This window comes from Dipodomys spectabilis, unplaced genomic scaffold (genome assembly GCF_019054845.1).
Source record: "Dipodomys spectabilis isolate Male_0828 unplaced genomic scaffold, ASM1905484v1 ptg000062l, whole genome shotgun sequence".
NCBI classification, from domain to species: domain Eukaryota; kingdom Metazoa; phylum Chordata; class Mammalia; order Rodentia; family Heteromyidae; genus Dipodomys; species Dipodomys spectabilis.
Window position 1 is genome coordinate 2,195,382 of NW_024870739.1, and position 26,265 is coordinate 2,221,646.

Sequence of the window (26,265 nt, forward strand, 5' to 3'; positions counted from 1 at the left end):
CTGGAGATGATTTCTAAACCAGGAAAGAATGGGAACAGAGCAGTGGAGGCAGGAACGGAACTGGGAAGTGATGCAATGTTCACTGCTACAGACTGACCATCAGTGTTCACTGGTTATCTGCAGCACAGGAAGGTCTATAGGGCAGCAGCCTGACAGAACCACTTACGTTCTCCAGGTGACCACAGTTGTATGATGGCGGCTAGGAAAATTGGCTTGTACAACTATACTCCTATCCAGCTAGAGCCAGTCTTGCCCTGCCCCCAACCAAACTGGACAAGGTTGTATGGGGGAGGGGCTGTAGTAGCAGCTCTCAGCATGATTCCACCCATTCTTCCTGGATCACAAGATTCTGGCCACACCCCTGCTTTTTCATGTTTCTGACCAGTGCTATAAAATAGCTGGGCCACGCCCATATTCCGTTGCCTCATAGCACCGGTGTTCCCCTCTATTGGCTTACACTACTACCAGCAGTTGAGGGAGGTAGAGGTGCTGAATGGTGAGAGAATTGAGATGATTTGGGAGCTACAGTAGGAAACAGACATAGTTGGTAGTTGCGAGAACAGAGGTAGTTTTAGAGAGCCTGGGAATGTGGCCCCCTCTTCCCTGTCCCAGTGCTGGGATGCCTAAGCAAGCAAGATGAAAAAGGTTAGTTGCAAGAAAAAAAGCTACTGCAAGAATATCTACAGTGGAATTGTCCTGACAGACCTGCAGAATCCAAGAAAAAAAAAGAAAATTAAAAAGGGAGGTAACCCTAAGACAAACATTGCTGGGGACTGTAATTCAACCAAGAGTGAGGCCAAAGACCAAACTCGCCCTGAGCTTCCCCCTCCACTGCTCACAGCAGAGCTGCCAAGGTCAAGAATGTCACAGGTTCCAACAATATTGAGGACAGGGAAAGGTGCTACCAACACCTGGTGCTTGCCCTGGACTCCAGCAGAGTACAAACTGAAGCAGGAAAAGAAAGACCTGCAGGATCAACAGGGAAAGGAGAATGAGAAGAGAGCGTGTGTGCAGGATGCACTGAAAATAGACCTGGAGCTCTACAAGCTATCAATACAGATGTTGGTTTCAGAAAAATTCGATTTACAATCTGCCCTGGCCTATGTGCAGCAGGTGGCCAATGAAAGAGAACTGAAGCATAAAGGTCTTGCCAGCCACCTGCAGGCTTCACAGCAGTGCACTACAGAGCTGGAGATGACATTGTCTGCAGTCTCCACATGCACAATCAGACAAGAACAATTTAGAGCTCATTAAAGACCTCAATGATGTGAAGCTGCATCTCCAGGAAAAACCCAGAAGCTGATGACCTGGAGGAAGAGAACACTGAGCTACAGGAAAGGCTGGGAGTGCTCCTGACCCAGAAGGCTGACATGAAGATCAAAATTCATGAGTTATGACAATCACTAGAGGAGCAGGCAGAGATTGAAAACCAACTAGAGAACATGAAAGAGTTAGTGATAAAATTAAAGCTGGAAAGAGACAATTTTGCAAAGGACCTAAAGGTAGAGTTTCACATGGAAGGAGAAGGCCCAGAAGCTCTTGGAGCAGATGAGCTAACAGAGGAGAAAGAGCAAGGGATGAGGCAGGTGTTGGACGTAGAGACCAACCTGGTCTGAGAAAGAAGTTGGCACAACTGTCACTACTGCAGCTCCCTGCAGGACCATCTCAGGCTAAGCAGCAACTACAGGCAGCAACTACCAGTTGCAGGAGTGAAAAGAGCCTGAAAGAACAACTTCATATCCAGATACAGGAAAACTAGTGTCTTGGACTCCAGAACCTGGAACAGCAAGAGCAGCTGTGGAGGCTGAAGAAGGCTGAAGAGTGGGATCAGCATGAGATACACACCACTGTAAAACCAGGAGTTGAAAGATTAGCTGGATGAGCTGTATCAGGAGAAAGATGAGTGTGTCAACCAGCTGTCCCAGAATGAGAACAAGCTGTAGGCGCTGATATTGTGCCTTGCAGGTGAGGGTGCAGTGTGCCAAGACAAGATGCTGGCACCAGGCCAGACCTCTGCTCCTGAGGTCTCCTCAGACCTTACAAAGAATGAAGTTATGGAGGAGCACCAAGGTTGTGAAGAGGTGCAACTTGGTGACAACGTGGACCCCAAGGAAAAACTGGGGTACCTTGTCCTAAAAGAACCCCACTACAGAGCAGATTGTGCCATTGCTGCCTGATACCCAGCACTACCAAGAACTTGCAGGCTTGGGCAATGAGCCTTGCCTCCCTTTCTTCTACAAGACAGATGTAAATGATGAGTATGGGATAACTGATATTTGAAGGCCTGGCAGCTACTGCCACTTCTTTAGAAGTGGACTCTTGCCCTTTTACATGTACTTTGGGACACAGCAGTAGAGTGGCATTCTCTCGGGCCTTAAAATGGGGTGTGGGAAAGCTAACTATAGGCTAGACAGGATAGACACTACTGGAAGATGTCCCAAACTCTAGGACATATAACAGTCTACTGATTGCCAAGGAAGGGGTCCATGTGCTGGTCAGTTGTGGGACTTAAACTCAGGGCCCAGGCTCTGTACCTGAGCTCTTCAGCTCAAGGCAAGCACTCTATCACTTTGAGTCACAGCTCCACTCCTGATTTTCTGGTGATTAGCTGAAGAGTCTCATGGACTTTCCTGCCTAGGTTAGCTTTGAACCAGATTTCAGCTTCCTGAGTAGCTAGGATTACTGGCGTGAGCCCCAGTACCCGACACATTCACACATTTTTAAAAAATCAATTGCATTCTGTACCAGCAACAAGGAATTTTCTTGTTTGTATTTTAATGTACAAAAAAAGTAAAAAACTGTGAAATCGTGAAAAAAAAAGTTAAAAACTGTGAAAAAGAAAAGGTTATTAAACATAATAGTATGGAAAAAAGAAATAATATTAATAGAATAAATGGAGGTATCCTGTAGTGGAAAAATATACATAGCAAAGAAGCAAAGAAATGCAATATAAAGTTATATAATATACAATTACAGAACATCTATAGTGAGACTATCCATCATCTTAGTTTTTCCCTTATGTTCAACTGATGTGGCATATTGTTCACAAAATCAAATAAAATATTAAAATTAAAAAGTATATATCCTGTGAGTCAGGCCAAGCCAGCAGTGCTTTTGTTCCCCTGGTAGCACAGCTTCCACTGGAAATTTGTGTTGGGTTCCCACCACTGACACTGAGGAATGTAACAAGAAGCAAGCCACAGTGTTGTTATGTTTCTATAGGGATGATCTGACCTGTTCATATTATACCATGTATTTTTTAAGAAGACCTACTGGAGAAACTTTTTTCTGCCTGAAGTATGTGGAAATTTCCTTACACAACTGCTTTTATCTTCTGTTTTGTGCTTGTACTGGGGCTTGAACTCAGGGACTGGCTGTTGTCCCTAAGCTTTTGTGTTCAAAGCTAGCACTGTACCACTTGAGTCACAGCTCCATTTCCAGCTTTTTGGTGATTAATTGAAGATAAGGGTCTCAAGGACTTGCTTTGAACCTTGAACTTCAGATCTCAGCTTCCTGAGTAATTAGGATTACAGGTGTGAGCCATCAGTGCCCAGCCCAACTGCTTTTTCTGTTTTACATTTTATAATAACACAATTGATTAAAGTTTAAAAAGTTTATTACACTCTTAAGTTTTAAAGCTGAGTTCAAGTCCCAGTACCTGCATACACACACCAAAAGCAAAATATAGACTATGAACTATCCTATCATAGCACAACAATTCCTTTTGATTCTCAGCTCCTCAGCTCCTTACGACTCATAGCTTTAGGTCAGACTTGATTTCCTGCCTGTTATCTACTGCAATACTAAGTTTTCATTTAGACCAAACTTCTACTTCCCTAAAAGAAGGTAGGGACACTGAGATCACTAGAAAACTGCAGGAAATGGTCTCTGATCACTTTATTCCTTCCTTCCCAGACTTTTTACACAAACATCTACCCCATCATTGGTGTGCCCCCAACACTGCTCAAATAGGACCTGATTTTACCTACAATCTGTTATACTCCTTTTAAAGGTTATCGGTATAAAAATTAAAAATAACTTTGCTAGAGGGCCTCCTGAGTAAACAAGGAAAAGATTGTAGACTACCTTGTACTCAGGTATCAGATCTAAGACTGACTGACAGGAACTCCAACTTCCAGGCTGGGCCCTTAGTCAGCCTACATATGAAGTATGGCCTATAACAGGGAGCAAGTGAGACAAAGATGACATAGACTGCACTCCAGGTTTAAATCTCATGAGCTCTAGTGAAATCAACAAGCATATGAAACTTGGTATGTGAAGAAGAGACCTCCAAATAAATAATTTCAATTATCTTATACTTATGGTATCTCCTCAAACTGAAGAATCTAATTTTTCTCACCTTTTTTAGTTACCTCTTCAATTTTATGGATACAATTGCTCAATTCTTTCTGCAGTCGCTGAACTTCCAGCAGGCTTTTTTGTTCACTGCAGTTTTTGTGGTGGTCTATTCTGGGTTGTGGCTGAAGTCCTGGATCATGGGTAGGTGGTGAGTTTGGCACAGTGAGATCTGAATGTCCTGGATGGGATGCATACACATAAACCTTGGCACCTGAGCTGGACACTCCTACTTGGGATGGCTGGTGGCTGCTCCGACAGACTTCTTGACTCTTTGTGTCTTTCCTTTCCTCCTGGTGACCAGGATTTTTATTCTTTGTGTGTCCACATTTCTGGGTACTCTGAGGCTGACTTCTGAGGTGATATTCTTTTATGTGTTCTTCAAATTGTTTTCGTTTTACATCTCTTTTGGCTAGGTGGACTGCATAGCTAAGTCTCTCTTCTGATATGACAGAAAATGAAACAGAACTGCTTAGGTCAGCACCAACTCTTAAATCTGAATCTTTACAATGATATGATTCATTATATGAGTGTTTCAGTTTTTCAATCGTAATTGCATGTGGGCAAGAATATCGGATTGCCAAGTTTTCGGGATGTGTAGGAATATTCCTATTAAACTGCAGCTGGTTCTTTAAAGAGAAAGCAAAAGTAAGCACATATTAGAATAACATATTTCATGGTTTTTAAATTTTCACCCACAAGATAATTTGTATACAGCGGTGTTCTGCTGTTATACAGCTAGATCAGCTGCTTTCCTACCTGCTTTAGTTTACATGCAGCCCAGGCTCTATACTACACTCCCTCAGTCCCACAGTATTAGCCTTTCACTTACTAACAGACATTGGGATCCTCCTCTAAAGTCAAACAAGAAAGCTTTAAACAGCAATCAGTAAGTTCCTCAACTCCCAGTTGTGGACTTCTGTCCTGTTTCTAAATCCCACAGCCCAGCAAGTTATTGATTTAATCTATTAACAGCATTCCTAAAATGTTCCCCAGATATGTACCATATGACTACATCAACTAAGACATTTGTTGGTATATTTTTGGGTCTTCCTGAGTTTGGTTGGGATACATCTTTCAAGGTTGTACACCTTGCTCTCAATGGTCCAAATACACAGGCTTACACCAATTTTTGTCAGCTTCATCATAATACTTACAAGTTTTTATGGTTTAAACTCAAGCAGCTTTCCATATTCCTAGAGCTTTTTTTTTTTAGGTTTTGCCAGTCCTGGATCCTGCCAGGGCCTAGGCACTGTCCCTGAGCTTCTTTTGCTCAAGGCTAGTACTCTACTACTTGAGCCACAGCACCACTTGTGGCTTTTTCTACTTATGTGGTACTGAGGAATCGAACATGCATGCTAGGCAAGCACTCTACCATTAAGCCATATTCTCAGCCCTCTCCTAGAGTTTTTAAGAGGATTTTTTATAGCAAAAAACATCAATTATATTTTGGTTGTCTTTTCTAAATACAAATATTAGCTTTCAAAAGTATATCTAACTATAATATTATTAAGCATTCAGACTGTTCTAGTTTCCTCCATGAATAAAAATAGTACCTAAAATATTTGCAAATTTAATAACTCCCCCTTTTAAATTACTTCCTTAGTATAAGTGATAAGCTGTGGTATTATGCTAAAGGAACAAAAATTTTTACAACTTTAAAAATTTTAAATTATTATGCTGGGCATGTTGGCACATACTTGTAACCACAGCACTCAGGAAACTGAGGCAGGAGGATCATGAGTTTGAGACCAGCCTGGGCTACACAATAAATTCAAGATCAGCCTAGACCACATGGGCTAGAGCTTGTCACTAAAAGTTAAAATAAAAAATTTTCAATTACTTAACTGAAGCTAGGCACCAGTAGTTCACACCTTAATACTAGCTACTCAGGAGGCTAAGATATGGAAGGTTGAGATTAGAAGTTGGCTCAGCCAGAAAAGTCCAAAAAAAGTATAATATACTGCAGACACATGGAAGATAAAAAGGAGACATAAGAAAAATCACATGTGGGGCTGGGAAGGTGGCTCAGTGGTAGAGCGCTTGCCTTGCATGCATGAGGCCTGGTTCGATTCCTCAACACTATATAAGCAAAAAGAAAAAAGCCGGAAATGGCGCTATGGCTCAAGTGGTAGAGCGCTAGCCTTGAGCTGAAGAGTTGAGGGACAGCGCCCAGGCCCAGAGTTCAGACCCCATGACCGGACCCAAAAAAAAAAAAAGAAATCACATGCATCTGGCCATATAAGCAAAAAGGAACTTTGGAAATAAAAACTGGAGATAAGCCGGGCGCCAGTGGCTCACGCCTGTAATCCTAGCTACCAGGAGGCTGAGATCTGAGGACCTCGGTTCAAAGCCAGCCCTGGCAAGAAAGTCCATGAGACTCTTATCTCCAATAAACCACTAGAAAACCAGAAGTGGCACTGTGGCTTAAGCGGTAGAGCGCTCGCCTTGAGCTGAAGAGCACAGGGACAGTGCTCAGGCCCAGAGTTCAAGCCCCACGACTGACCAAAACAAAACAAAAAATTGGAGATAGGTGGGACTGGTTATCTACAAAGTATGGGCAATGGAAAAGAAAAAGACTGAGTGAAGAGTAACATTTTTCTGAATATATGCTTTTGGACAGGTATATCACGACCATGTTACTGTTTCACATGTATATGAGTGAGGGGAAGGAAGTTGAAAAGAAGGGAAGGAGGAAAGAAATAAAACTCGAAAAATGAATACTAACAGAAATCAACCGACCAAACTGACTTTCAAATGAATAACCACATTAGAAAGCATTGTTTAGCCAGATGCTGGTGGCCAAGGCCTGCAGTCCCAGCTACTTAAGTGGCTGAGATGTGAGGATCACAATCTGAGACTTTTATCTCCAATTAATCAGCAAAAATCCAGAAATAGTGCTGTGACTCAAGTGGTTGTGCACCAGCCTTAGCAAAAAAGCTAAAGGACAGCACCCAGACCCTGAGTGTTCCAGTACTAACGTTAAAAAATAAAAAATTAATTTTACACTGGAAAACATAGCAGAGACCACCTTATATGACCCAAGTCAACATGGTCAAATAGACTAAACTGACAGCATATACTTTGATACAATGCACTAAGATGGAGTCAGCAGCACACTGGTGCTTTTACTGCCCCATGTACACAACCTCAATGCAATTATGACAAGACACTAGACAAAGTGAAAAAAAAATTTTAAGGCTGGGAAGTTGGCTCAGTGGTAGAGTGCTTGCCTCGCATGTATGAGACCCTGGGTCCGATTCCTTAGTACCATATAAGCAGAAAAAAAAGCCAGAAGTGGTACTGTGGCTACTGTGGCTCAAGTGGTAGGGCTCTAGCCTTGAGCTAAAGAGCTGAGGGACAATGCCCAGGCCAGGAGTTCAGGCCCCATGACTGACCAAAAAAAAAAAAATTAAATAGCTAGTATTCTTCAAAAGTGTGTCACAAAAACAAAAACCAGACTCAGAAATTCACACTAATGGAAACTAAAGACACAGTATAGCTGGGCAAAAAGCCAGTGTTACCTTGACACCCAAAACAGGATACAACAAGAAAAGAAAATTATACAGTTGGTGAGGTGGCTTAGCAATATTAATAAGAGTGTTTGCCTATTAAGTGTGATGCTGTGAGTTCAAACTCTAGAACTATCCACCACACTCATAAAAAAGAAGACAATTACAGTCCAATTTCTTTGATGAACACATATGCAAAAATTTTCAATGAAATACAAAACCAGCTGGGCAGATAGATCATGCCTGTAATCCTAGAAACTCAGGAGGTTAAGATCTGAGGATCAAGGTTCAAAGCCAGCTTGGGCAGACAAATCTGAGAGACTTTCACCTCCAATCAACAAGCAAAAGGCTGGAAGTAGAGCTTTGTCTCAAGTGGAAGACCTCCACCTGCCTTCAGTGGAAAAAAGCCAACCAAGAGCCTGAGTTCAAGTTTCAGTACCTCTCACAACATAAAACAAAATGAACAAAAACACCTTTACTTTCTTTCTCTGGTTTGAATCTGATTTTTTTAAAAATGGGGATGGGAAGGCAGCTCAGTGGTAGAGTGCTTGCCTGCATGCATGGGGCATGGGTTCCATTCCTCAGCATCATATACACAGAAAAAGTCAGCAGTGGTGCTGTGGCTCAAGTGGTAGAGTACTAGCCTTGAGCTGAAGAGCTGAGTGACAGTACCAAGGCACAGAGTTCAGGCCCCATGACCAACAAACCAAAAAAAAAAAAAAACAAAAAAAACAACAGGACAATCATTAACAACTCTAAGACCTAGAAGGTAGTTTTAAAACTATTCAATGCCTTCTCTTTAAACTTTTCATGCTTGAAATGATTTACAGTATTACCTGGAGAAAAACAAAGCTACCTGGGTATGATGATGCTTGGAGTCACACATCCCATCTAGCTGTGTACTGGATGCTAGGTGAACACAGGTGGAAGCTGGCTGGCCTGGTCCCATTATTTTCAATAGTGTAGAACAACAGTGATGGTTTAGTTAGCTGGAAAGTCTTCCTTAGAACCATTGCTAAAAGGAAACAGCTATTTTTAGAACAGCAATCCTCACACAAAAAAAAATCATAAAACACAGATTAAAAACACACTGCCATGTTCATAGATCACTACCCTTTCTTTAGTAACCCATAGAAATTTCATGCTGATTGATTGCTCAGATACTTTTGAACTTGTGATTTTTCAAGAATATTTTTATTACAATCTATTACCATCTCTTGGATCCTTTCTAGTACACATTTCAGATCTCAAGAATCTAAAGCAAGACAGTCACAGAGCAGAGCTGGGCCATGATTAACACTTTGTAGCAGGGTTCTTTTTTATTTTTTTTTGGGGGGGGGGGCCCGGTCATGGGGCCTGAACTCTGAGCCTGGGCGCTGTCCCTAAGCTCTTCAGCTCAAGGCTAGCGCTCTACCACTTGAGCCACTTCCGGCTTTTTTCTTTTTGCTCATGTGGTGCTGAGGAATCGAACCCAGGACCTCATGCATGCAAGGCAAGCGCTCTACCACTGAGCCACCTTCCCAGCCCCTGCAGGGTTCTTTTACACATTCAACATTAATCCTAACCACAACTGAAAAGGCAGTATTTTTTTTTTTTTTTTTTTTTGCCAGTCCTGGGGCTTGATCTCAAGGCCTGGGCACTGTCCCTGAGCTTCTTTTGCTCAAGGCTAGCACTCTACCACTTGAGCCACAGCTCTACTTCAGGCTTTTTCTATTTATGTGGTACTTAAGAAAACGAACCCAGGGCTTCATGCATGTTAGACAAATACTCTACCACTATGCCACATTCCTAGCCTATCGAAAGGCAGTATTTAAAAGACAACAATAAAAGCCCTCTCAAGTAGCTAGGGGACCAGAAGTTTTATACTTAAACCAGGATCTAGCACTAAGTATCTAAATCTTCAGTTTCCCCATCTTGCCTAGCCCTACACACTGATAGTAAGGCCATGAACAGTAGAGCATTTGGTAAGCTATAAGGGGCCAGGCAATGGTAAACTGCTTCCATCATTCTGAAGGTCTCCTTATACATTTCAGTAGCCCTACCCCTCAGTTATTTGTCCCATCTTGTTATTTACCTATTCCACAGGTCTATGTCTCATCTTGCCAGCCAGACAAGATTCCAGGAGGATTAAGGGCCTGTCTTGATCTTCTATTTCCCAACAACACAGGACTATGAACTTAGTAGACAATGTAACTTTCCATTTGTTGAGTTAAGCTTGTTTTCTAAGAACTGGCTCTAGTTTTAAATACAAAGGGGAATTCGTTCTCTCAAAGTGCATTGTACATCCTCTGGGAAATCCAAGGTTTTAAAAAAAAAAACAACTTGCCAGGCACTGGTGGCTTATGCCCATAAGTACTCAGGAGGTGGCGATCTAAGGATCATGGTTCAAAGCCAGCCTGGGCAGGAAAGTCTGAAACTCTTACCACCAACTAACCACCAAAAAGCAGGAAGTATAGCTGTATACTTCAGGTAGTAGAGCACTAAACTTGAGCAAAAACAAAAACAAAACCTCAAGCACCCAGGCCAAGTTCAAGCACTAGGACCAGAACAATCACCAAAAAGAGCCTGTCAGAACAACCAAAAGCCTGTGGCTCAAGTGGTAGAATACTAGCCTTGAAGAAGCTCAGGGACAAAACCCAAGCCCTGAGTTCAAGCTCTAGAACCAGTGTACATGCATGCACATGCGTACATACACATACACATATACACATATACATACACACTTAAGCTTTTAAATAAATCAAAAGTTTACATATTGGATGTTTAATGACAGATACATCTGAAGGAACATAAAGACAGCTGTCTAAGATTCCTAGCGACATGATCCAAAATGCAGATGGGAAAAGGCACATGTGGGAGGCAGTCCTAACTAGTCTGATGGCACTGCAGGTCTGGAGCTGTAGTCACAGATGATTGGTGACTGAAGAATTGGGGCCAGAACAGCTGCAGCTTCCATGTGGTTAGTACCACCCCCTTCCCCTCACATGACTCCACATGACAAAGGCCTCACACTCCACTAGGAAAAAAGCAAGATTCCCAGTTTCAGGACACATGATCACTCACACTTTCATACCCTGGACCTTGCAAACCTTCCCCTATACAAAGTCCTGGGACACCCCTCTCCTGCACATTCCCCATTGTTACAGGAAAGCTCCTTAACTGTCACCCTACATACACTGGGGCATTTCTAGTGCCTCTCCCTCTATCCAGATACTGCTACAGCCTGTGCCTTCATCCCCCATTCAGAATAAACCTCCCCACAATCTGCTCCCTCCCAGAGCCCCAGGACATTCTCCCCCCCTCCCCCCACATGCACACACACTAATGATATGTCCATCTCAACCTGTCCTCCCTCACATTTCCCCCTCACTTTGACTCCTGATCCTCCTCCTCCCTCTCTCCTCTCACTTTGTGGCAGGTGATTACTGAAACTCCTGATCTTCCTCCTCCCTGTCGCCTCTCACTTTGTGGCAAGTGATTACTGAAATGACTGAGGCCCATGTCCTCCTGTGAAATTAGGGACACAGCAGTTCTAGTTCCAGCCACTCCAGGAATACTCTCACAAATTCCCCCCATAGTTCTTGGACAGCCCCATAACCTAGCATCGCCTCCCCAGATATAAGATGCCTCTGTAGCTTGGCCACTCCCTGCCAGTCCTACAGCCCTTCTACTCTCCCCTCCTGAAGTCCTGGCTCCTTCTGTGCACTGTCTCCTCCACACTGACAGGCCTGAGGCACACTCATCTTCCTCTCCAGAGGATGTGGTCACCCACAATGCAGCAGGCACATGCTCCTCTGTGGATACAGCTGTAAGCATCTCCAGAGGCAAAGGTCTCTGCACAGCCCCAGGGACTATTCTATTGCTCCTGCTTCTCCACAGGCCTGGAGCACCTTCAGTGCCTTCTTCTCCCTCATTAAGTCCAGGAAGCCTAGCAACAGGAGGCACCTCAGTGGTTCTCCTCCCCAACCCCATGTTATCCTCAGAGATACAATCTCCCACCATTAGGAGCCCAGGTGCTGTGGAGACTTCCTGGGTCATGAACACTTGAGCAGCTGCAGGCATCTCAACAGTCTGTCTTCCTCCTGATAAACCCCAGACACCCTCAGAAAATGTCTCCTCCCTTGCAGGCTCCAGTTGTCCCAAAGCCATGGGTGCTCTTGCAGTCTGTCTGATTCTTGACAAATCTGACACCCTCCCACAGACAGTCTTCTCCCGTGTGGACCCGGATATCCTAGCAGAAACAGGCATCCCCATACTTGTGGAAGCCTTGACACCTGCTGATCCCCACTCTCTCTCTCTCTCCATGCTCAAGCCTGAGATACTTTCACAGCCAGTTTCCTCCAGCACAGGCCTAGGCACCCTGAGAGCCACAGGCTCCCCACCACCTGGGGATAGCCCTGCAACCACAGGTATTCCTGCAGTTTGTCTCCTTTCTGACAAGCCTGAAAATCCCTCAGAACCAGTCTCTGCCTCTAGAGAGCCAAGTTCCTCAGGAGCCACAGGAACCCCAAAAGCCTTTCTCCTTCCCAATGAACAGGAGAAAGCCCCACAATCAGCAGCTTTTTCCATAGACCAAAGAGGCTCAGGAGCCACAGGCACCTCAACAGCAGGTGCCCTACCCCACAGGTTCACACCATCTTCAGAGTGGCTTCCCTGACACACAGGGCTAGATACCCACACAGCTGTAGGCACTCTGGCAGGCCCACTCAAAGCTATGGGAACCCCTGTTGGGGTACCCCTGTGCTTGGGCACCCCTGCTACCTTGGGCATCCCCAATGTCTGAGATATACCCACAGTCTGCCTTCTCCCACACATACAAGAGGCAGCCCCCCAAACAGCCTCCTGATTCACAAGCCCAGGAACCTGAAAAGTTGCAGGCCCTAGAGCCTCTTGCTCCTCAATCTGCCTTCTTCCCCACGGGTTCAGGACACTTCCACTGTGTGTCTCCTCCTTAGTCAGCTCTGTCTCAGCCTGCTGCTTCTCTTGCAGGCCTGGGAGGACACCATAGATGGTCCCTTTCTCCCTGTCTCCCAGCACCACAGTCCTGGACAACTCTGGCAGTTGGCCTGTTCCTCTCAGCCCTGAGACACTCACACAATCTATCTCTCTTCCTAAAGTCTTGGGTACTTCCACAGTGTGTTCTGGACCCCACAGGCCCTGGGCACTCGGTAAACCTGCTTTCCACTCCCCAGGATCACATAGTGCTGCAGGGTGTAAAACACCCCATGATCCTGGGCTGCCTTCAGAGCTTCTCTCTACCCACAGGCTCCTCTCTGCCCTTTCCCTGAATCCTGGGTCACACCCACATCTAGTGTCCTCCTCAGTAGCACAAGGCATCCCTATAGGCTGCTCTGTACCCCACAGGCCAGGGTTACTCTCAGAGCCTATATCCTCCTCTACCTGCCTCCTCTGCCACATGCCTGAGGGACCCATAGAGATGGTTTCTTCTGAAACAACTCTAGGTACCACCCAGGCATCAGGGACCTCCACAGCCTTTTCCCATAAGCTTGAGGTATCCCCACAGCCTGCCAGTTGTGTCACAGCCCCAGGAATCTGCACCAACTGACCACTGTCCTCCAGACCAGGGGTATCCCCACAACACATCTCCACCTCTCCAGCTCTGAGTACACCTACAGCCTCAGGTAAGTCCATGCCCCCAAGGTCCTCCGGAGTCTGTCCTAGTTCCTGAGGACCTGGGATGCCTACACAGCCTACCTCCTCCAAGAGTCCAGACACCACCACAGGAGAAGACACTAGCCCCACCTGGGCCTGCCCACAGGGACCTGAGGCTAGCTCACAAGCTGCCCCAAGCCCCACAGACGTGGTCAGTCCTGAGGCCTGGGATCCTGCCCTGGCCTGTCCTCTCACCCAGGGTCCCGTGACACCATCTTGGCTTGTCTGGAACCAAGAAGCACGGCCAGGGAGACCCCTTTCCACTGCCCCCTCTCCTGCAGGCACAGGATGGAGCTCCACTCGGCTTCCTTCCCAGCATCCTGAGGCCATCCTCATAGCCCGCACCTTCAACCACAGTTCCAGAATGCTCTCGTGCCCCATAGGGCTGGGACGCCCTTTCCTCTCACAGCCGCGGCGGCTACAGATCCCACTTGCCTCCTCCTCCTCCTCCTCCTCGGATCTAGTCACCCACACAGACCCAGCAGGCCCCACTACCGCCGGTTCACCAACAGCCCCGTTCACCCACACAACCCTGGAGTCCCTCGCTGCCTCCGTCAAGCCGACAGTCCCAGGTGGCCCTAAGGCCTTGTGGGCCCCCGCGGACTCCGCGGCACGTCTCCGCCGTGGCCGCAGCCTCTCCGCACGCACCCCGCGCAGCTCCCGCACCGAGGACCTCACGCGAAGCCTCGCGCCTCGGAACATCCCTGCACCCCATCGCCTCGCCCACGGCCACCGAACGCCTCGACGCGAACGGCCGAGCCCCACGCCGCGGGCCGGCATCCCCGCAGCCAGCTCGCGCCCGCGCAGCCTCCGCCGAGCCCCGCGGCCCGCCGCCCGCTCCAGGGCCGCGGCCTCCCCGCCCCAGCCACCCGCCTCAGGCGGCCCCGCAGGCGCTCGGGGCCCGAGCCTCAGGCTTCGCCCCCAAACCCACCCCACCGGGCCTCCAGCTTCCCCACCCAGACTCCCTCAGGGCCTCCAGCTTCCCCCCACCACGCCGACCCCCGCCGGGTCTCAGACTCAACCACCCCCTCACCGACCCCCGCCGGGTCTCGGGCTTCCCCCAAGCTCCGCCCCTCAACCCCCGCCGGGCCTCTCCGGCTTCATCAGCCCCACGCCCCCCCACAGCTAGTAATGGGGAAACGAAGCGGCGGGGCCTTCCCGGATCAAGGTCTCCTCTCCCCCAGATCCGTGACGCCGAATATGGCTTCCCAGAATCCTCCCAGCCCCGGCCCGAGCCCACCTGGCCGGGGCGAGGCGCGGCTACCAGGAGGCGGGCCGGGGGACCCCAACTAGGCCTTGCATCCGGCCGCTCGCCCCGTTGTCATAGCAACCGGCGACGGGCGGCTGGGGGGAACCGTTGTGGCTCCGGAGCCACGGGAGGATCCCGAGGCCGAACGGCGCAGGTTTGGTAGCCACTGTCCATGGGCCGAGGGCGGGGACCGGATTACGGAGGAAACTTGGGTGGCAGGGGGAAGCTAGCCACGAAAGAGCGGTAAAAAGGAGAGCCGAACAGCGGTGCGGCAGAGTTATGACCTTCGGAGGCTCCCGTAGCCGGGCCGAGCGGCGCTGACTTCCGCGGGTCCCGCTCGCCTGCCGGACGGGAAGGCTTTCCCCGCCCCCTCTGGGCTCCGCCTCATGGCGGGACCCGGAGGCTCCTCCCGCTCGCTGCCGAGCTCCACAGTGTCACTGCCAGACTCGGTCCACGGCGCTTCCTTGGTCTCCCTGTCGGGCGCGGTCTGCGGAGCCTCCTCCCTGTCCCTGCCCGACGCGGTGTGCGGCGGCTCCTCCGTCTCGCTGCCGAACGCGGTGCCCGTGAGCTCCTCCATCTCCCTACCGGGCGCGGTGTCCCGGGGCTCCTCCATCTCCCTGCAGGGCACGGCACCCCTGGGCTTCTCCTTCTCCCTGCCGGGCACGGTGCCCCTGAGCTCCCCCGTCTCCCCGCCGAAGGCGGTCCCCGTGGGCTCCCCCGGAGCGCCGCCGGGCGCGGTCCCCATGGCCCGCTACGAGGAGGTGAGCGTGTCTGGGTTCGAGGAGTTCAACCAGGCTGTGGAGCAGCACCAGGACAAGACCATTTTCGCCTACTTCAGCGGTTCTAAGGACGCCGAAGGGAAGAGCTGGTGTCCCGACTGCGTGCTAGGTGAGGCCTGGCCGGGGCTGCCGCCCAGCAGTGGTGGGAAGGCCGCGGCGACGCTCGGAGAGCCGGGTGGAGAGAGGCAGAGGTGGGAGGCATGGGCCCGGAGGTAAGCGGGCAGGCCCAGCTGCCGTCTGTGGGCTCCGCCTCAGGCCTTCCCCAGCCCAGTAAGATGGTTCTCTTTACCACCCAACCCAAATGATCTTGGAACATAGCTCCACAGAACCAAACCATTTCCTCTAGATGATCGGTGTCTCGCCGAACAGTTGGAACAGTTGAACTGGTCTCCTTTGAGTCAGCAAATATGCTTTCCATTGTTCTGGTTGTGTGGCGTAAAGCCAGTGAGGACTCGGACTTGGTCCGAGAACATGTGACTCGTTCACGCCTCGGAAAGTAACTGCTGGTTAAAGTAACTGCAGGTTAAAGTCTGATGTCTTTACCGAGGAGGGGGTGGTGGGGGGAAGTGTAGCATCGACGTGTAATTATTCTGTATTAACATTTTTGGGTTTGTTACAGCTGAACCGGTCGTCCGAGAGGGGCTGAAACATATGAGTGAAGCATGTGTGTTCATCTACTGCCAAGTGGGAGAAAGAACTTAGTAAGTGGCAAAGTATACACTATTTCACAAATGTGCTGTAGGCTTTAGAAAATGTTGGTAGAAAGAGCCCTAGATTGGCCCCGGTTGTGTGTTTTAAGTCTGAGAGATCAAACAATTAGAAGCCATTAAAATTCAAATTTAAATGTAAATGTTCCATTTGAGCTAAGTGAAGGTTTATTTAAATGATTTTGACCTGGTTCAATTCAGAATTTAACTGACTTTACCTTTATTTTAGTCCTACTTTAAATGAACATTCTGCTGAGGGAAATAGAAAAATAAGGTCCTTTTAAGTTTTTTTTTAAATGTTTAGGACATTTTAAAATGTAGGAATATGTAAAGTACTAAACAATCTAAAAAAATTTTATAATTATGTTTGATGTAGTTGGAAAGATCCAAATAATGACTTCAGACAAAAACTGAAACTGACCGCAGTGCCCACACTACTGAAATATGGAACTGTAAGTACCTTTCTGAAAATATGTTTGCACTCTGTCAAAACTCACTAAACTTAGCAGTTAAGATTAGGAGGACTGCAGTTCCAGACCAGCTAGGGCAAAAAAATTTATGAGATCCTTAACTGAACAGAAAAGAAGCAAGAATCAGTGATTCAGGGTTATCATCCTAACCACAACAGAAAGCATAAAACAGGACTGCAGTTCAAGCTGACCTGGGCAAAAAGTAAAACTCCTATCTCAAAAATAACCAGAGCAAGCTGGGCACTGATGGCTAACACTAACACCAGCTGTTCTGGAAGCTAAGATCTGAGGATCATGGTTCAAAGCTAGCTTACACAGGAAACTTCCTGAGATTTTTTTTATCTCCAATTAAACCCCCTAAGAAGCCAGAAGTAGAGCTATGGTTCAAGTGGTAGAGTGCCAGCCTTGAGAAAAATAGCTCAAGGGCTGAGCCTGGGCACTCCAAGCCCGGAAACCAGCACAAAAATAAAAATAAAGAAATAACCAGGACAAAAATAGCTGAGGCATGGCTTAAGTGGTAGAGCACCTACCTCAAAAGCATAAAGCCTTGAGCTCAAACTGTGGTAGACCCCTTCTCCTCCATCCCCTATCCCCCAAAATACAACTTAAATGGGCAGTCAGACTTACAATCCTAGCACGTAGCAGACTGACAGGAGGATCTCAAGCTTGAGGCCAAACTTGGCTATACTGCCAAGACAGACTGTTCCCCAAAAATATAAACAAAAACAAAAGCCTACTGTGTTGTCCATTTCTTAGCCAAACTTTAAATATTAGGTCTCTGTGGCTTTTCTTCTGGGTGTATGTATGTGTAGAACCTGAGCACTAACCTTTAGCTTTTTTGTGCTTTTCCACTTGAGCCACAACTCCACTTCCATCTTTTTTGCTGGTTAACAGATTTCCTGCCCTAATCCTCTGCCTCCTGAGTAGCTAGGATTACTGGTATGAGCCACTGGGGCTCAACACTTTTTTTGTGCCTTTAAGCAACTTTGCTAAGAAGTCTGTAGACAGAGTTAGTTGATTAGTAATGCCTGCTAGTACTTAAATCACTGGTTTTCCAGTTAATTCATATTTAGATTTAAGAGAAACGTTATGCTTCTGGAATCCTAAATTAGTGTTGAGGTATGGCTGGCCTTGGGCTTGCTGTCTCCTGTTTTACTATGTGGAGCTTCCTGATAATGATTATAGGGATTTAATTCCCTTGAGCCAAGTATTTCAATGATTCATCTTAAGGCAGGTACTTTAAAGTTCTCATAGAACTTGTCATAACGAGTTGATAGGTTCAGCATGGCATAATTTAATAACATTTTGAAGCAGTGGTTAAGCCTTAACTATTATTTTCTTACAGCCCCAAAAACTGGTAGAATCTGAGTGTCTTCAGGCCACCCTCGTGGAGATGTTATTCTCTGAAGATTAAGATTTGATGATGGTGATTTTGTCAATTTCCTGGTTCTCTAGTATATAAGAAACTTCATACTTTCTTTGAATTTATAAAAGTAAAGAAGTGAATGATGGTTTAAAATCAGTATGCCTAAATAATAAAGAGTGTTATTAAAACATGTACTTTCAATTTGCTTGCTGTATATGGATATTTTAAAAGATAAAAGTTTGGCAATGAAAAAAAAAAAAAAAAGTTTGGCAATGACCAAAGGAATACTATTGAAAGACTAGCTTCTAATAGTGCAGTAGAGAACTTCCAAATTTCAGAAGGGATTAGAATCTTTTAAATTCCATAAATTTGCAAAACAGGTAGTACTACAACCTTTGCCTTTGGAATGCACGATTTAAACAAAGCAAAGCACTGCAGTCTAAAGCTGCCTGCTTACTTTAAGCAGATTTGATGTCCAATTTTCTAGAATGTGGTTCACTAGGGATGAGGCTGAGGGGTTAGGAATAGTGTTGAGAATAAAGCCATCTTGCCTGAGGCACTGACTACTGCTTACTAGCTTTGTAACCAACCACAGGCAAGTTTCTCAAGCTCTTTAAACTTCTTTCCTCCTCACATTGTTCTGCAAATAAAATGAGAATTAAAGGGAACATTTCACTGTCCAGCTAGTGGTACCTGCCAAATGTTAACTTTCTCAGAGTACAAGCAACTGAAGCTCCTGGTCTTGGTTCTAGTTTAAGCTCAAGAATTCAGCTATGGGCGGGGAAGGTGGCTCAGTGGTAGAGCGCTTGCCTTGCATGCATGAGGCCCTGGATTGGATTCCTCAGCACCACATAAGAAAAAAGCCCAAAGTGGCGCTGTGGCTCAAGTGGTAGAGCACTAGCCTTGAGCTGAAGAGCTGAGGGACAGTGCCCAGACCCAGAGTTCAGGCCCTACAACGGGACCCAAAAAAAAAAAAAATCAGCTAGTAGTTAACCATTAATCTTTTTCCTAAAGTTAGCTTATAGGCTAGAAGGGATACAAGTAAGAACCCTTATCAATTTCTGATTTATGACTTGAGAGATCCTGAATTCCAGTCTTACCCTTCTGTGGGTAAGAAGGGGAACGGCTGATCTAGGACTGATAGGACCTAGCAGATGGGCTTGACAAAGCCCACGTCAGGGTCAGCTAAGCTTAGAGTTCAGTCGGTACACTGGTGTATTTGGTGGCCTTCCCCTCCCCCAAACCCAGCACTTCCTTAAACTAATTTAAAGCACTAACATTTCCATTCTTACTCAGCTGATTCTAAACATGTAGACCCACAGAGAAATCCAAGCTGAACAATTCTGGTCGAACAGAAATAATCTATTAACAATAAAAAGTTTGCTGATTAAAAAGCACACTAAGTAGGAAGAGGAGTCTGATCTTCACTGTACAAGAGATACATATATACACATCTTAAAAGCCTGGTCTGTTTCATGTTCTTCATTTTCCTGACGTGTTATTCTGCTGTTGCTGTTCTGCCAGAGCCTGCTGAAGACGCATCCGCTTCCGGGAATAGTGTTGCCAGTGTAGGATCTGCTGTTCATCAATGAATTTTGCACACTGAGCATTCACCAGCTCCTTCCGGAAGTGTTCGTATTGGAGCAGTTCTAACATGTGTAAACACTGAGGGTACCTGGGTTTAAGTTTGTAAGTTAATGATCAGCATAATTTAAGTCAGTGATGGCAAATTCTAATAGGATTTACTCACTTAAAATGATCTTGTAGCACAGTATTTCTATTAACATTAACGTATACTCTGGTAGTGTAGGTTCCTACTCACCTATACAGAAAAGCGAGTCCTGAAAAGTCATTATTAGGGAAAATTTTCAAGAGAAAACATTTTAAGTTCAAACTCACTAATTTGCCCAAGGCCATACTCTATAGTAAATGGTAAGCAGAGTCAAAACTTTGGAGATAAATTCATATCATTCTACTCTTGTTTTCCAAAGTGAGGAACATAAACATATCAGTAACTATTTGTTTAAATGTACAGCTATCGATTTTCCACTGACTAAAAAAAGGTAATTTTCATTTAAAATTGACTCAACTTCAAAATAGAATTTCTACATTGTGGTGGTAAATATCTATAATCCCAGTAAATCAGGAGGTTCAGATGGGAGAACCTTTTGAGTTTGAAAATCAAACTACATACAAAAACAGTTCTTGTTTACCATAGGGATCATAGCAATTCTGAAATCTTAAGTATTTGAGGATGGAGCAAATAAGCAAATACACTATACAAAGCCAAATTTTTGCCTATTAGAAAAGGGGGCTTACAAGATAAGGAAAGGAAGAAGGCCATGGTGAATCCTGCTATTACACTGGAACTGAAAACATTAGTATGTCTTCTGGCTTTTCTCCCCTTGGTACTGGGACTTGAACTGAGGCCCTGGGTGGCGTCCCTTAGCTTTTTTACTCAAGGTTAGTGCTCTACCATTTGAGCCACAGCTCCACTCCTGGATATTTTTTTGGAGGGGGGATGGTAATTGCAGAAGAGTCTAAGGACTTCATTGCCTGGGCTGTCTTCAAACACCATTTGTTTAGAACAAGTTATCTTCAATAATCCTAAAATTAGCGGGCAAAAGAATATGTAACAAAACATTTACATAGTCTCAAAGTATTTCCCCATGAGACACTTTAATACATAAGGAAAAAATAAGGAAATCTAGAAGGCAACACCTTAACATCACTTGACTCCAAATAATGTGAAAAACAAAATACTTCCTCTTAGTGGTTATAGAAAATAAAATGTCTAAGCCCTCAGATGGGGTCTATAGCCTAGATTAATAATTTGTTAGAAATGCAGAGTTTAGGCTTTTAATCACTAAATGTTAACATTTAGAATACCTGTGTAAATACAGAAATTTTCTTTACTATTTCAACTATATAAATGACTTCAAGTTGAAGAAAATGCCAAACTACTAAAATACAAAACTATCGAATAATTCGCCAAAATAAGGGAGTTTGTAGACAAAGCAGTGCTTCTTAAGCTAATATGTGTATTTATACCACTTATTAAAATTCTAACTGACACAAGAAGCTTATGCTTGTAATCCTAGCTTTGTCAGGAGGCTTCAAATGAGAAGATTGCAGTTCATAGCCAGCTGGCCCAGCAAAGGTTTGTAAGTCTCTTCAATCCATAGTGGGTGCAGTGGCTTGTGCCTATCCTAAATTATGTCAGAGTCTGAGATTGGAAATACCAGTTTCAGGCCTACCAAGGCAAAAAAGTTCAAGACTCAACACAGTGATATATGCCTGGCACTCCAACTATAGGAAGTCTAAAACAGATCAGAATTTAGGCACATAGGCAGAAAGCAAGACCTAGCTTAAAAGTAATGAGCAAAAAGTAGGTCTGGAGGTTTGGCTCAGTGCCCTAATAAGGCACTGCGTTCAAACCTGAGTACCTCCAAAGAAATCCCTATAGGGTTCTGGTTCTGAAGGTCTGGGTTGGGGCCAAAGATACCAAGACTATAGGTTTGGAGCAACACCAGAGGGCTATATCTATATAGATATAGTCATTCCAAGGTATTGGAGGTTTTCTATTTACAAGAAAAAAATAGCTATAATTGTTGATTGCCTAGCCTAGAAATGTTCTACTCCCACTGGCCTTGATAGTTTCTCGTAACAGTAGTTTAAAAGCTCTAGGTCTGTGCACCAGGTGGCCTTCAGCAAGGTACTTAATAAACCTGTAAAATGTGACAACTGGCTCCAGCCAGATGTTGACCTGGGTAACCCTTACCAACTCTTCCAATTTTTAAAGAGCAGCCAAAACTCTGGACAGTTACATAAAACCTTCCTATCTTTAATTTTTGACAATTTAAAATTTTTAAAGCTTTGCAAGACTTAAATATCCAAGGAATTAGTTTGCTATCTCTTTGAAGTTTAAGTTTCTAAATGGCTGTCTCTAAGAGGACATACTGTGGTATCCAAAAACAAAATCAGGAAGAAGTTAAAACTACAAAGCTATAACCAGATAGAATAATGTGTACTCAGTGGAAACCTCCAGCCAGAGTAGATAGCCATTGCCCAGTAACACTGTGTGTGAGACTGAAACTTGAAGATAGTTTAAGTTTCCAAGATGGAGTCTATAAACCTGCACATTTGTTGCAATCTGATCAGAAAAAGTCTTTCCTTTGGATTCCTGAATCAGTAGATACACAGGAACCAGGATTTGGGATAATTCATAATTAGTTTCAGACAAATGACTGATAAAGAACAGATTGGAAACATTTTTCTCTCCAACCTTTTTTTTTTTTTTGAGATGGTCTTTGCTGTGAAGCACTACTGACCTTGTATCTCCTCAACAGATTCTTCAATGCATCACCACACCCAGCCCAGAATATTTTAAAGAAGTTCACTATTGCCTAGTTAAGACAAAACAGAGGCACGAGTTCCAGGGTTTTTTTATTTTTTTTTCATCATTTAAAGAGAATAGAGGGCTGGGATGTAGCTCAATGGCAAAGCACTTGCCTAACAAGTGTAACATCCTGAGTTCAATTCCCAGTACCAAAAAGAAAAGGCAAAAAACAAAAAGCCACAGTTAAAAAGGGAATCGTTTTGTGGTTATGCTTCCTAAAATAATCGTTAAAATGAGTGTCTAATGAACAATCTGAAAAATGTGTTTATGTATAAACAGTCATCATTACCACATTTAGCACAATGCTCAGAACAAAGGAAGTCCTAGAAACAGCAGCTCTTAAGATTCCAATAAGGTTTCTTCCTTCAAAAAGACCTCCCATTCAAGTATCACTTTTGGAATATTCTAATTTTCAGCATATGGCTTAGTCACTGCATTTTATAGATTAGGGATTCTTTGGGATTCGAAACTCTGAAACAGGGAGAGTAGCAAGACAATACTGAGTCACACAGGCATTAGCCCAAGAAGACAGGCTAAATTTTTACCCTCTAGAGAATGGAAGGCCACTGAAAGGTTCTAAGCATATTCTGATTTGCATTTTTATGAAAAGAAGTTGGCTATATTAATGTTTTCCTTTTAGGGGGGGAGGCATGAATATAAACAGAAATAACCAATGAGGGAATCACTGTAGTAATCCAAGTTAAGTGATGACAACAGTGGTGACCATCAAAAGGTGGAGAGATTTAAAATTCTTAGAAGATTACTAAATATCAGTGCTTTGGGTTATAGTAAAATGTACATGTCTTTAGGATTATAAAATTAAACTTACTTTAGATACTTGGCATATTCTGGTTCTTTCCAGTAAAGCAAGTACTTAAGATAGTTAACAAAAGCTTTGTCTTTGAAGTAACCTCTTTGGGCAAGAACTGAAAGGCATAAAAAAAACAAACTATAGGTCAAACAATCTTTCGACTACTGATTTGTGTCCTTTAAAATATTCAACTTACTTATCCCACCACTAACAATGAATTTAAAACACAAACCTAGTTTGCTTAATTCTACACCCTAGCATAAGTAGGATCCCATTCAATTAATAGAGAATGTATAGAAGTAAAACTGCTCTGAGCTACATCCCTTCTGTCAAAAATCATTAATGGCTAGCCATTCAACTTAATGAGGTACTTACAATTTAGGTAATTTGGGTTGGCCAAACACTGCACAAATTCCAACTCCAACTGAAACCGAAGTCGATTTCCAGCATCATCTAGAACACAGCAAAAATCATCCAAAATAATGGTCACTACAAGTAATACTGATTTGTAGAAAGGAAAAAGCAGTAGAGAAACCTAATGCTGAGATAAACTTGCATTCACAGAAAAACAATGGTAGTTTTTCTAAATTTGTTGTAGGATGAGAAATTGTTAATAACCCAAGAAAATTGGATCTCTGGTTAAAAAGTTAGAGGAGTGTTCAACATCCCTAGCCATAAAAGAAATGCAAATCAAAACAACATTGAGATATCACCTCACTCCAGTTAGAACGGCAAAAATCAAGAACTCTAACAACAACAGATGCTGGAGGGGATGTGGACAGAAAGGAACCTTACTTCATTGTTGGTGGGAATGTAAACTTGTTCAACCACTTTGGAAAGCAGTATGGAGGTTCCTCAAAAGACTTCACATAGAGCTCCCTTATGACCCAGCAATCCCACTTTTGGGCATTTACCCTAATGTTTACAAAAAAGACCACACTAAAGCTACCAGCACAACTATGTTTATTGCAGCATTATTTACCATAGCTAAGATATGGAACCAACCCAGATGCCCCTCAGTAGATGAATGGATCAAGAAAATGTGGTATATATACCCAATGGAATTCTATGCCTCCATCAGAAAGAATGACATTGCCCCATTTGTTAGGAAATGGAAAGACTTGGAAAAAATTATATTAAGTGAAGTAAGCCAGGCCCAAAGAAACGTAGGTCCCATGGTTTCCCTTATTTGTAATATCTAGTATATGTATGAGTCAAGCGGAAAAGGTCAGATAATGTGATGTCAGGAAAATGAACCCTTAGATGTGTATTTTAATTTTTTTTCTTTCATGCATGTGTTTCTAACACATTTATAAGATTATCTCTTTGTTGCTTTGTATGTCCCTCCCCCACAGTATAACCCCTGCTTTCACTATATTTGATGTCAGTATAACTTGTGGAGGAGATGGGGAAAAACCAGTTGTTTAAGGATACAGGTGGACCTGTTGCAACAATAAGAAGTACAAGTTGTCATGTCCAAAACGAGCTTTACAACGTTGGTGGGGGGGGGAGGGGGAAGGGGGGGAAGGAGAAGGATTGGGATTAGGGGGGGAGGGGGGAGGCTGGGAAGGGATGTGAAGGGTAAACAAAGGAGGAGGCTGCAATGCTTGGTAAGAAATGTACGCATTATCCTGCCCATGTAACTGTAACTCCTCTGTACAGTATGTTCACAAATAAAATTAAATTAAATAAAAAAAAAAAAAAGTTAGAGGAGTTTCTCCGAAGTAAGACATTAAAGAGGAAAACAGACGCTGGAGGAATCATGTCTATGATCCCAGCTACTTAGGAGGCAGATCTAAGGATGTCAACCCAAGCAGAAAAGTCCGTAAGACTTATCTCCAATAAACTAGCGAAGTGGAAGTGGAGGTGTGGCTCAAGCGGTTAAAGCCCCAGCCTTTAGCGAGAAAAGCTAAGGGACAGTATCCCAGGCCCTGAGTTCAAGTTCCCAGAACCCGGGGGGGGGACGGGGGGGGGCGCCCCCCCCCCACACCAACAACAACGAAAACAAATTGGGCAGAGTTACCTACCAATCGCGAGCCACTAAGTGGGGGTTAATGTAATTAGTGAGGCAGGCGGGATAACTGTGTCTTTCCCGATTCTAATACTGAAGTTACAATTCTAACTGCGAGGACGTGAAGCAAACCCTGCGTCCTAAATAAAACAGGAAAAAAGTTAGGATGCAAGTGAGAAATGAGAAGCACCAGCGGCAGACTTGTCAACTTTCTCAACCATATTCCCAACTCACGCAAACCCTGTGAGGAGCAAAGACAAAGAGGAGATCTTGGGTGACCGATGGAGTCGGAGTCTGAACAGCACTTAGAAAAGAGGAAGGGAGGAGGAGGAGGGAAAAGGCGGAACGCCCCCAGCCGTCGGAGCTGTCCGAGCCCTCTCCCCGCCGGCAGGCAAGCCAGGAGACCCGGGGGTCGAAGGCCTGCGAAGAAGCAGGACTGGAGCTCGGCGACACCCACCTGTCTCCATAGCGACGGCGGCGGCCATAACAAGCGAAGACGCAGGAGCCACACCAGCTCCACAAGGCAAAACCCGAAGCGGCAGCGGAGCTCCGGAAGCCACGGCTTCCCCTTCCGGTCGCAGGGCAGCATGGGAAATAGGGGCGGGCACTCCAAGGCGGGTGACCCCGCCCAGCCCTGGATGCGCTCGTTGCGTCCCTCCTTCGCGTCACCCCGCCCCTCGGACGCGCTCCTGACACCGCCCTCTCACGTCCCCCGGACGCCCCTCCTCCCGAGACACCCGTCCCCGCTACGCGCTCGCTGCGTCACTCCTCTTGCGTCACCCGCCCCACCCTCTCGTTGCGTCATTCCTGCGTCGCCCAGCGCCCGCACGCCCTCGTGGAACCGCCCGTCCAAGCCACCCCCGCTTGGCGGGGAGGAGGGGGCGGTGCTGGGCCGCGGAGGGGCCCGGGCATCCCAGGTTCCAAGGGACGTT

At 45.3% G+C, this 26,265-nt stretch overlaps 4 protein-coding genes across 6 annotated transcripts in view; 1 reads left to right on the top strand and 3 right to left on the bottom strand.

Moving 5' to 3' along the window:
* The window catches only part of Kiaa0753 (KIAA0753 ortholog), a 68,650-nt gene extending 53,510 nt beyond the window's left edge, over window positions 1-15,140 (bottom strand). For 2 of the 3 annotated variants that reach the window (XM_042680577.1, XM_042680579.1), the window contains exons 1-3: window positions 9,943-10,203; window positions 8,725-8,883; window positions 4,361-4,985 (exon numbers count right to left, since the gene is read on the bottom strand). In XM_042680577.1, the coding sequence (XP_042536511.1) occupies window positions 4,361-4,985; window positions 8,725-8,817 (718 nt within the window). In that variant the 5' untranslated portion in view covers window positions 8,818-8,883; window positions 9,943-10,203. Of the gene's footprint in view, window positions 1-4,360; window positions 4,986-8,724; window positions 8,884-9,942; window positions 10,204-14,781 lie in introns of those variants that run through there. The other variant, XM_042680578.1, reaches the window with a different exon arrangement.
* LOC122108589 lies at window positions 11,218-14,314 on the bottom strand. The gene is made up of 2 exons (XM_042680580.1): window positions 12,716-14,314; window positions 11,218-11,869 (listed from the first exon to the last, which is right to left on the bottom strand). Exons 1-2 carry the CDS (start codon window positions 14,241-14,243, stop codon window positions 11,235-11,237), a joined length of 2,163 nt encoding a protein of 720 aa, XP_042536514.1. The 5' UTR covers window positions 14,244-14,314; the 3' UTR covers window positions 11,218-11,234.
* An 89-nt stretch (window positions 15,141-15,229) lies between the features above and the next one.
* On the top strand, window positions 15,230-18,212 carry Txndc17 (thioredoxin domain containing 17). Its single transcript, XM_042680581.1, has 4 exons — window positions 15,230-15,678; window positions 16,189-16,270; window positions 16,653-16,728; window positions 18,092-18,212. The coding sequence occupies exons 1-4, from the start codon at window positions 15,534-15,536 to the stop codon at window positions 18,158-18,160; spliced, it is 372 nt and encodes a 123-aa protein (XP_042536515.1). The 5' UTR covers window positions 15,230-15,533; the 3' UTR covers window positions 18,161-18,212.
* Window positions 18,213-19,453: 1,241 nt separating this feature from the next.
* On the bottom strand, window positions 19,454-25,896 carry Med31 (mediator complex subunit 31). The gene is made up of 4 exons (XM_042680654.1): window positions 25,791-25,896; window positions 23,698-23,775; window positions 23,341-23,437; window positions 19,454-19,787 (listed from the first exon to the last, which is right to left on the bottom strand). Exons 1-4 carry the CDS (start codon window positions 25,816-25,818, stop codon window positions 19,595-19,597), a joined length of 396 nt encoding a protein of 131 aa, XP_042536588.1. The 5' UTR covers window positions 25,819-25,896; the 3' UTR covers window positions 19,454-19,594.
* Between the last annotated feature and the right edge of the window lie 369 nt (window positions 25,897-26,265).

Excerpts from the sequence above, each read along its gene's own strand:
- Med31 (XM_042680654.1), bottom strand. The coding sequence starts at position 25,818 with ATGGCCGCCGCCGTCGCTATGGAGACAG. Across the intron at positions 23,776-25,790 it reads CGCCGTCGCTATGGAGACAG|ATGATGCTGGAAATCGACTT; the intron begins GTGGGTGTCGCC and ends GCTGTGTTCTAG. Across the intron at positions 19,788-23,340 it reads GAATATGCCAAGTATCTAAA|GTACCCTCAGTGTTTACACA; the intron begins GTAAGTTTAATT and ends ACTTAAACCCAG.
- Txndc17 (XM_042680581.1), top strand. The coding sequence starts at position 15,534 with ATGGCCCGCTACGAGGAGGTGAGCGTGTCTGGGTTCGAGGAGTTCAAC. Across the intron at positions 16,271-16,652 it reads CAAGTGGGAGAAAGAACTTA|TTGGAAAGATCCAAATAATG; the intron begins GTAAGTGGCAAA and ends TGTTTGATGTAG. Across the intron at positions 16,729-18,091 it reads CACTACTGAAATATGGAACT|CCCCAAAAACTGGTAGAATC; the intron begins GTAAGTACCTTT and ends ATTTTCTTACAG.
- LOC122108589 (XM_042680580.1), bottom strand. The coding sequence starts at position 14,243 with ATGTTCCGAGGCGCGAGGCTTCGCGTGAGGTCCTCGGTGCGGGAGCTG. Across the intron at positions 11,870-12,715 it reads TCAGGTTCCTGGGCTTGTGA|TGGTGGGAGATTGTATCTCT; the intron begins ATCAGGAGGCTG and ends CTGGGCTCCTAA.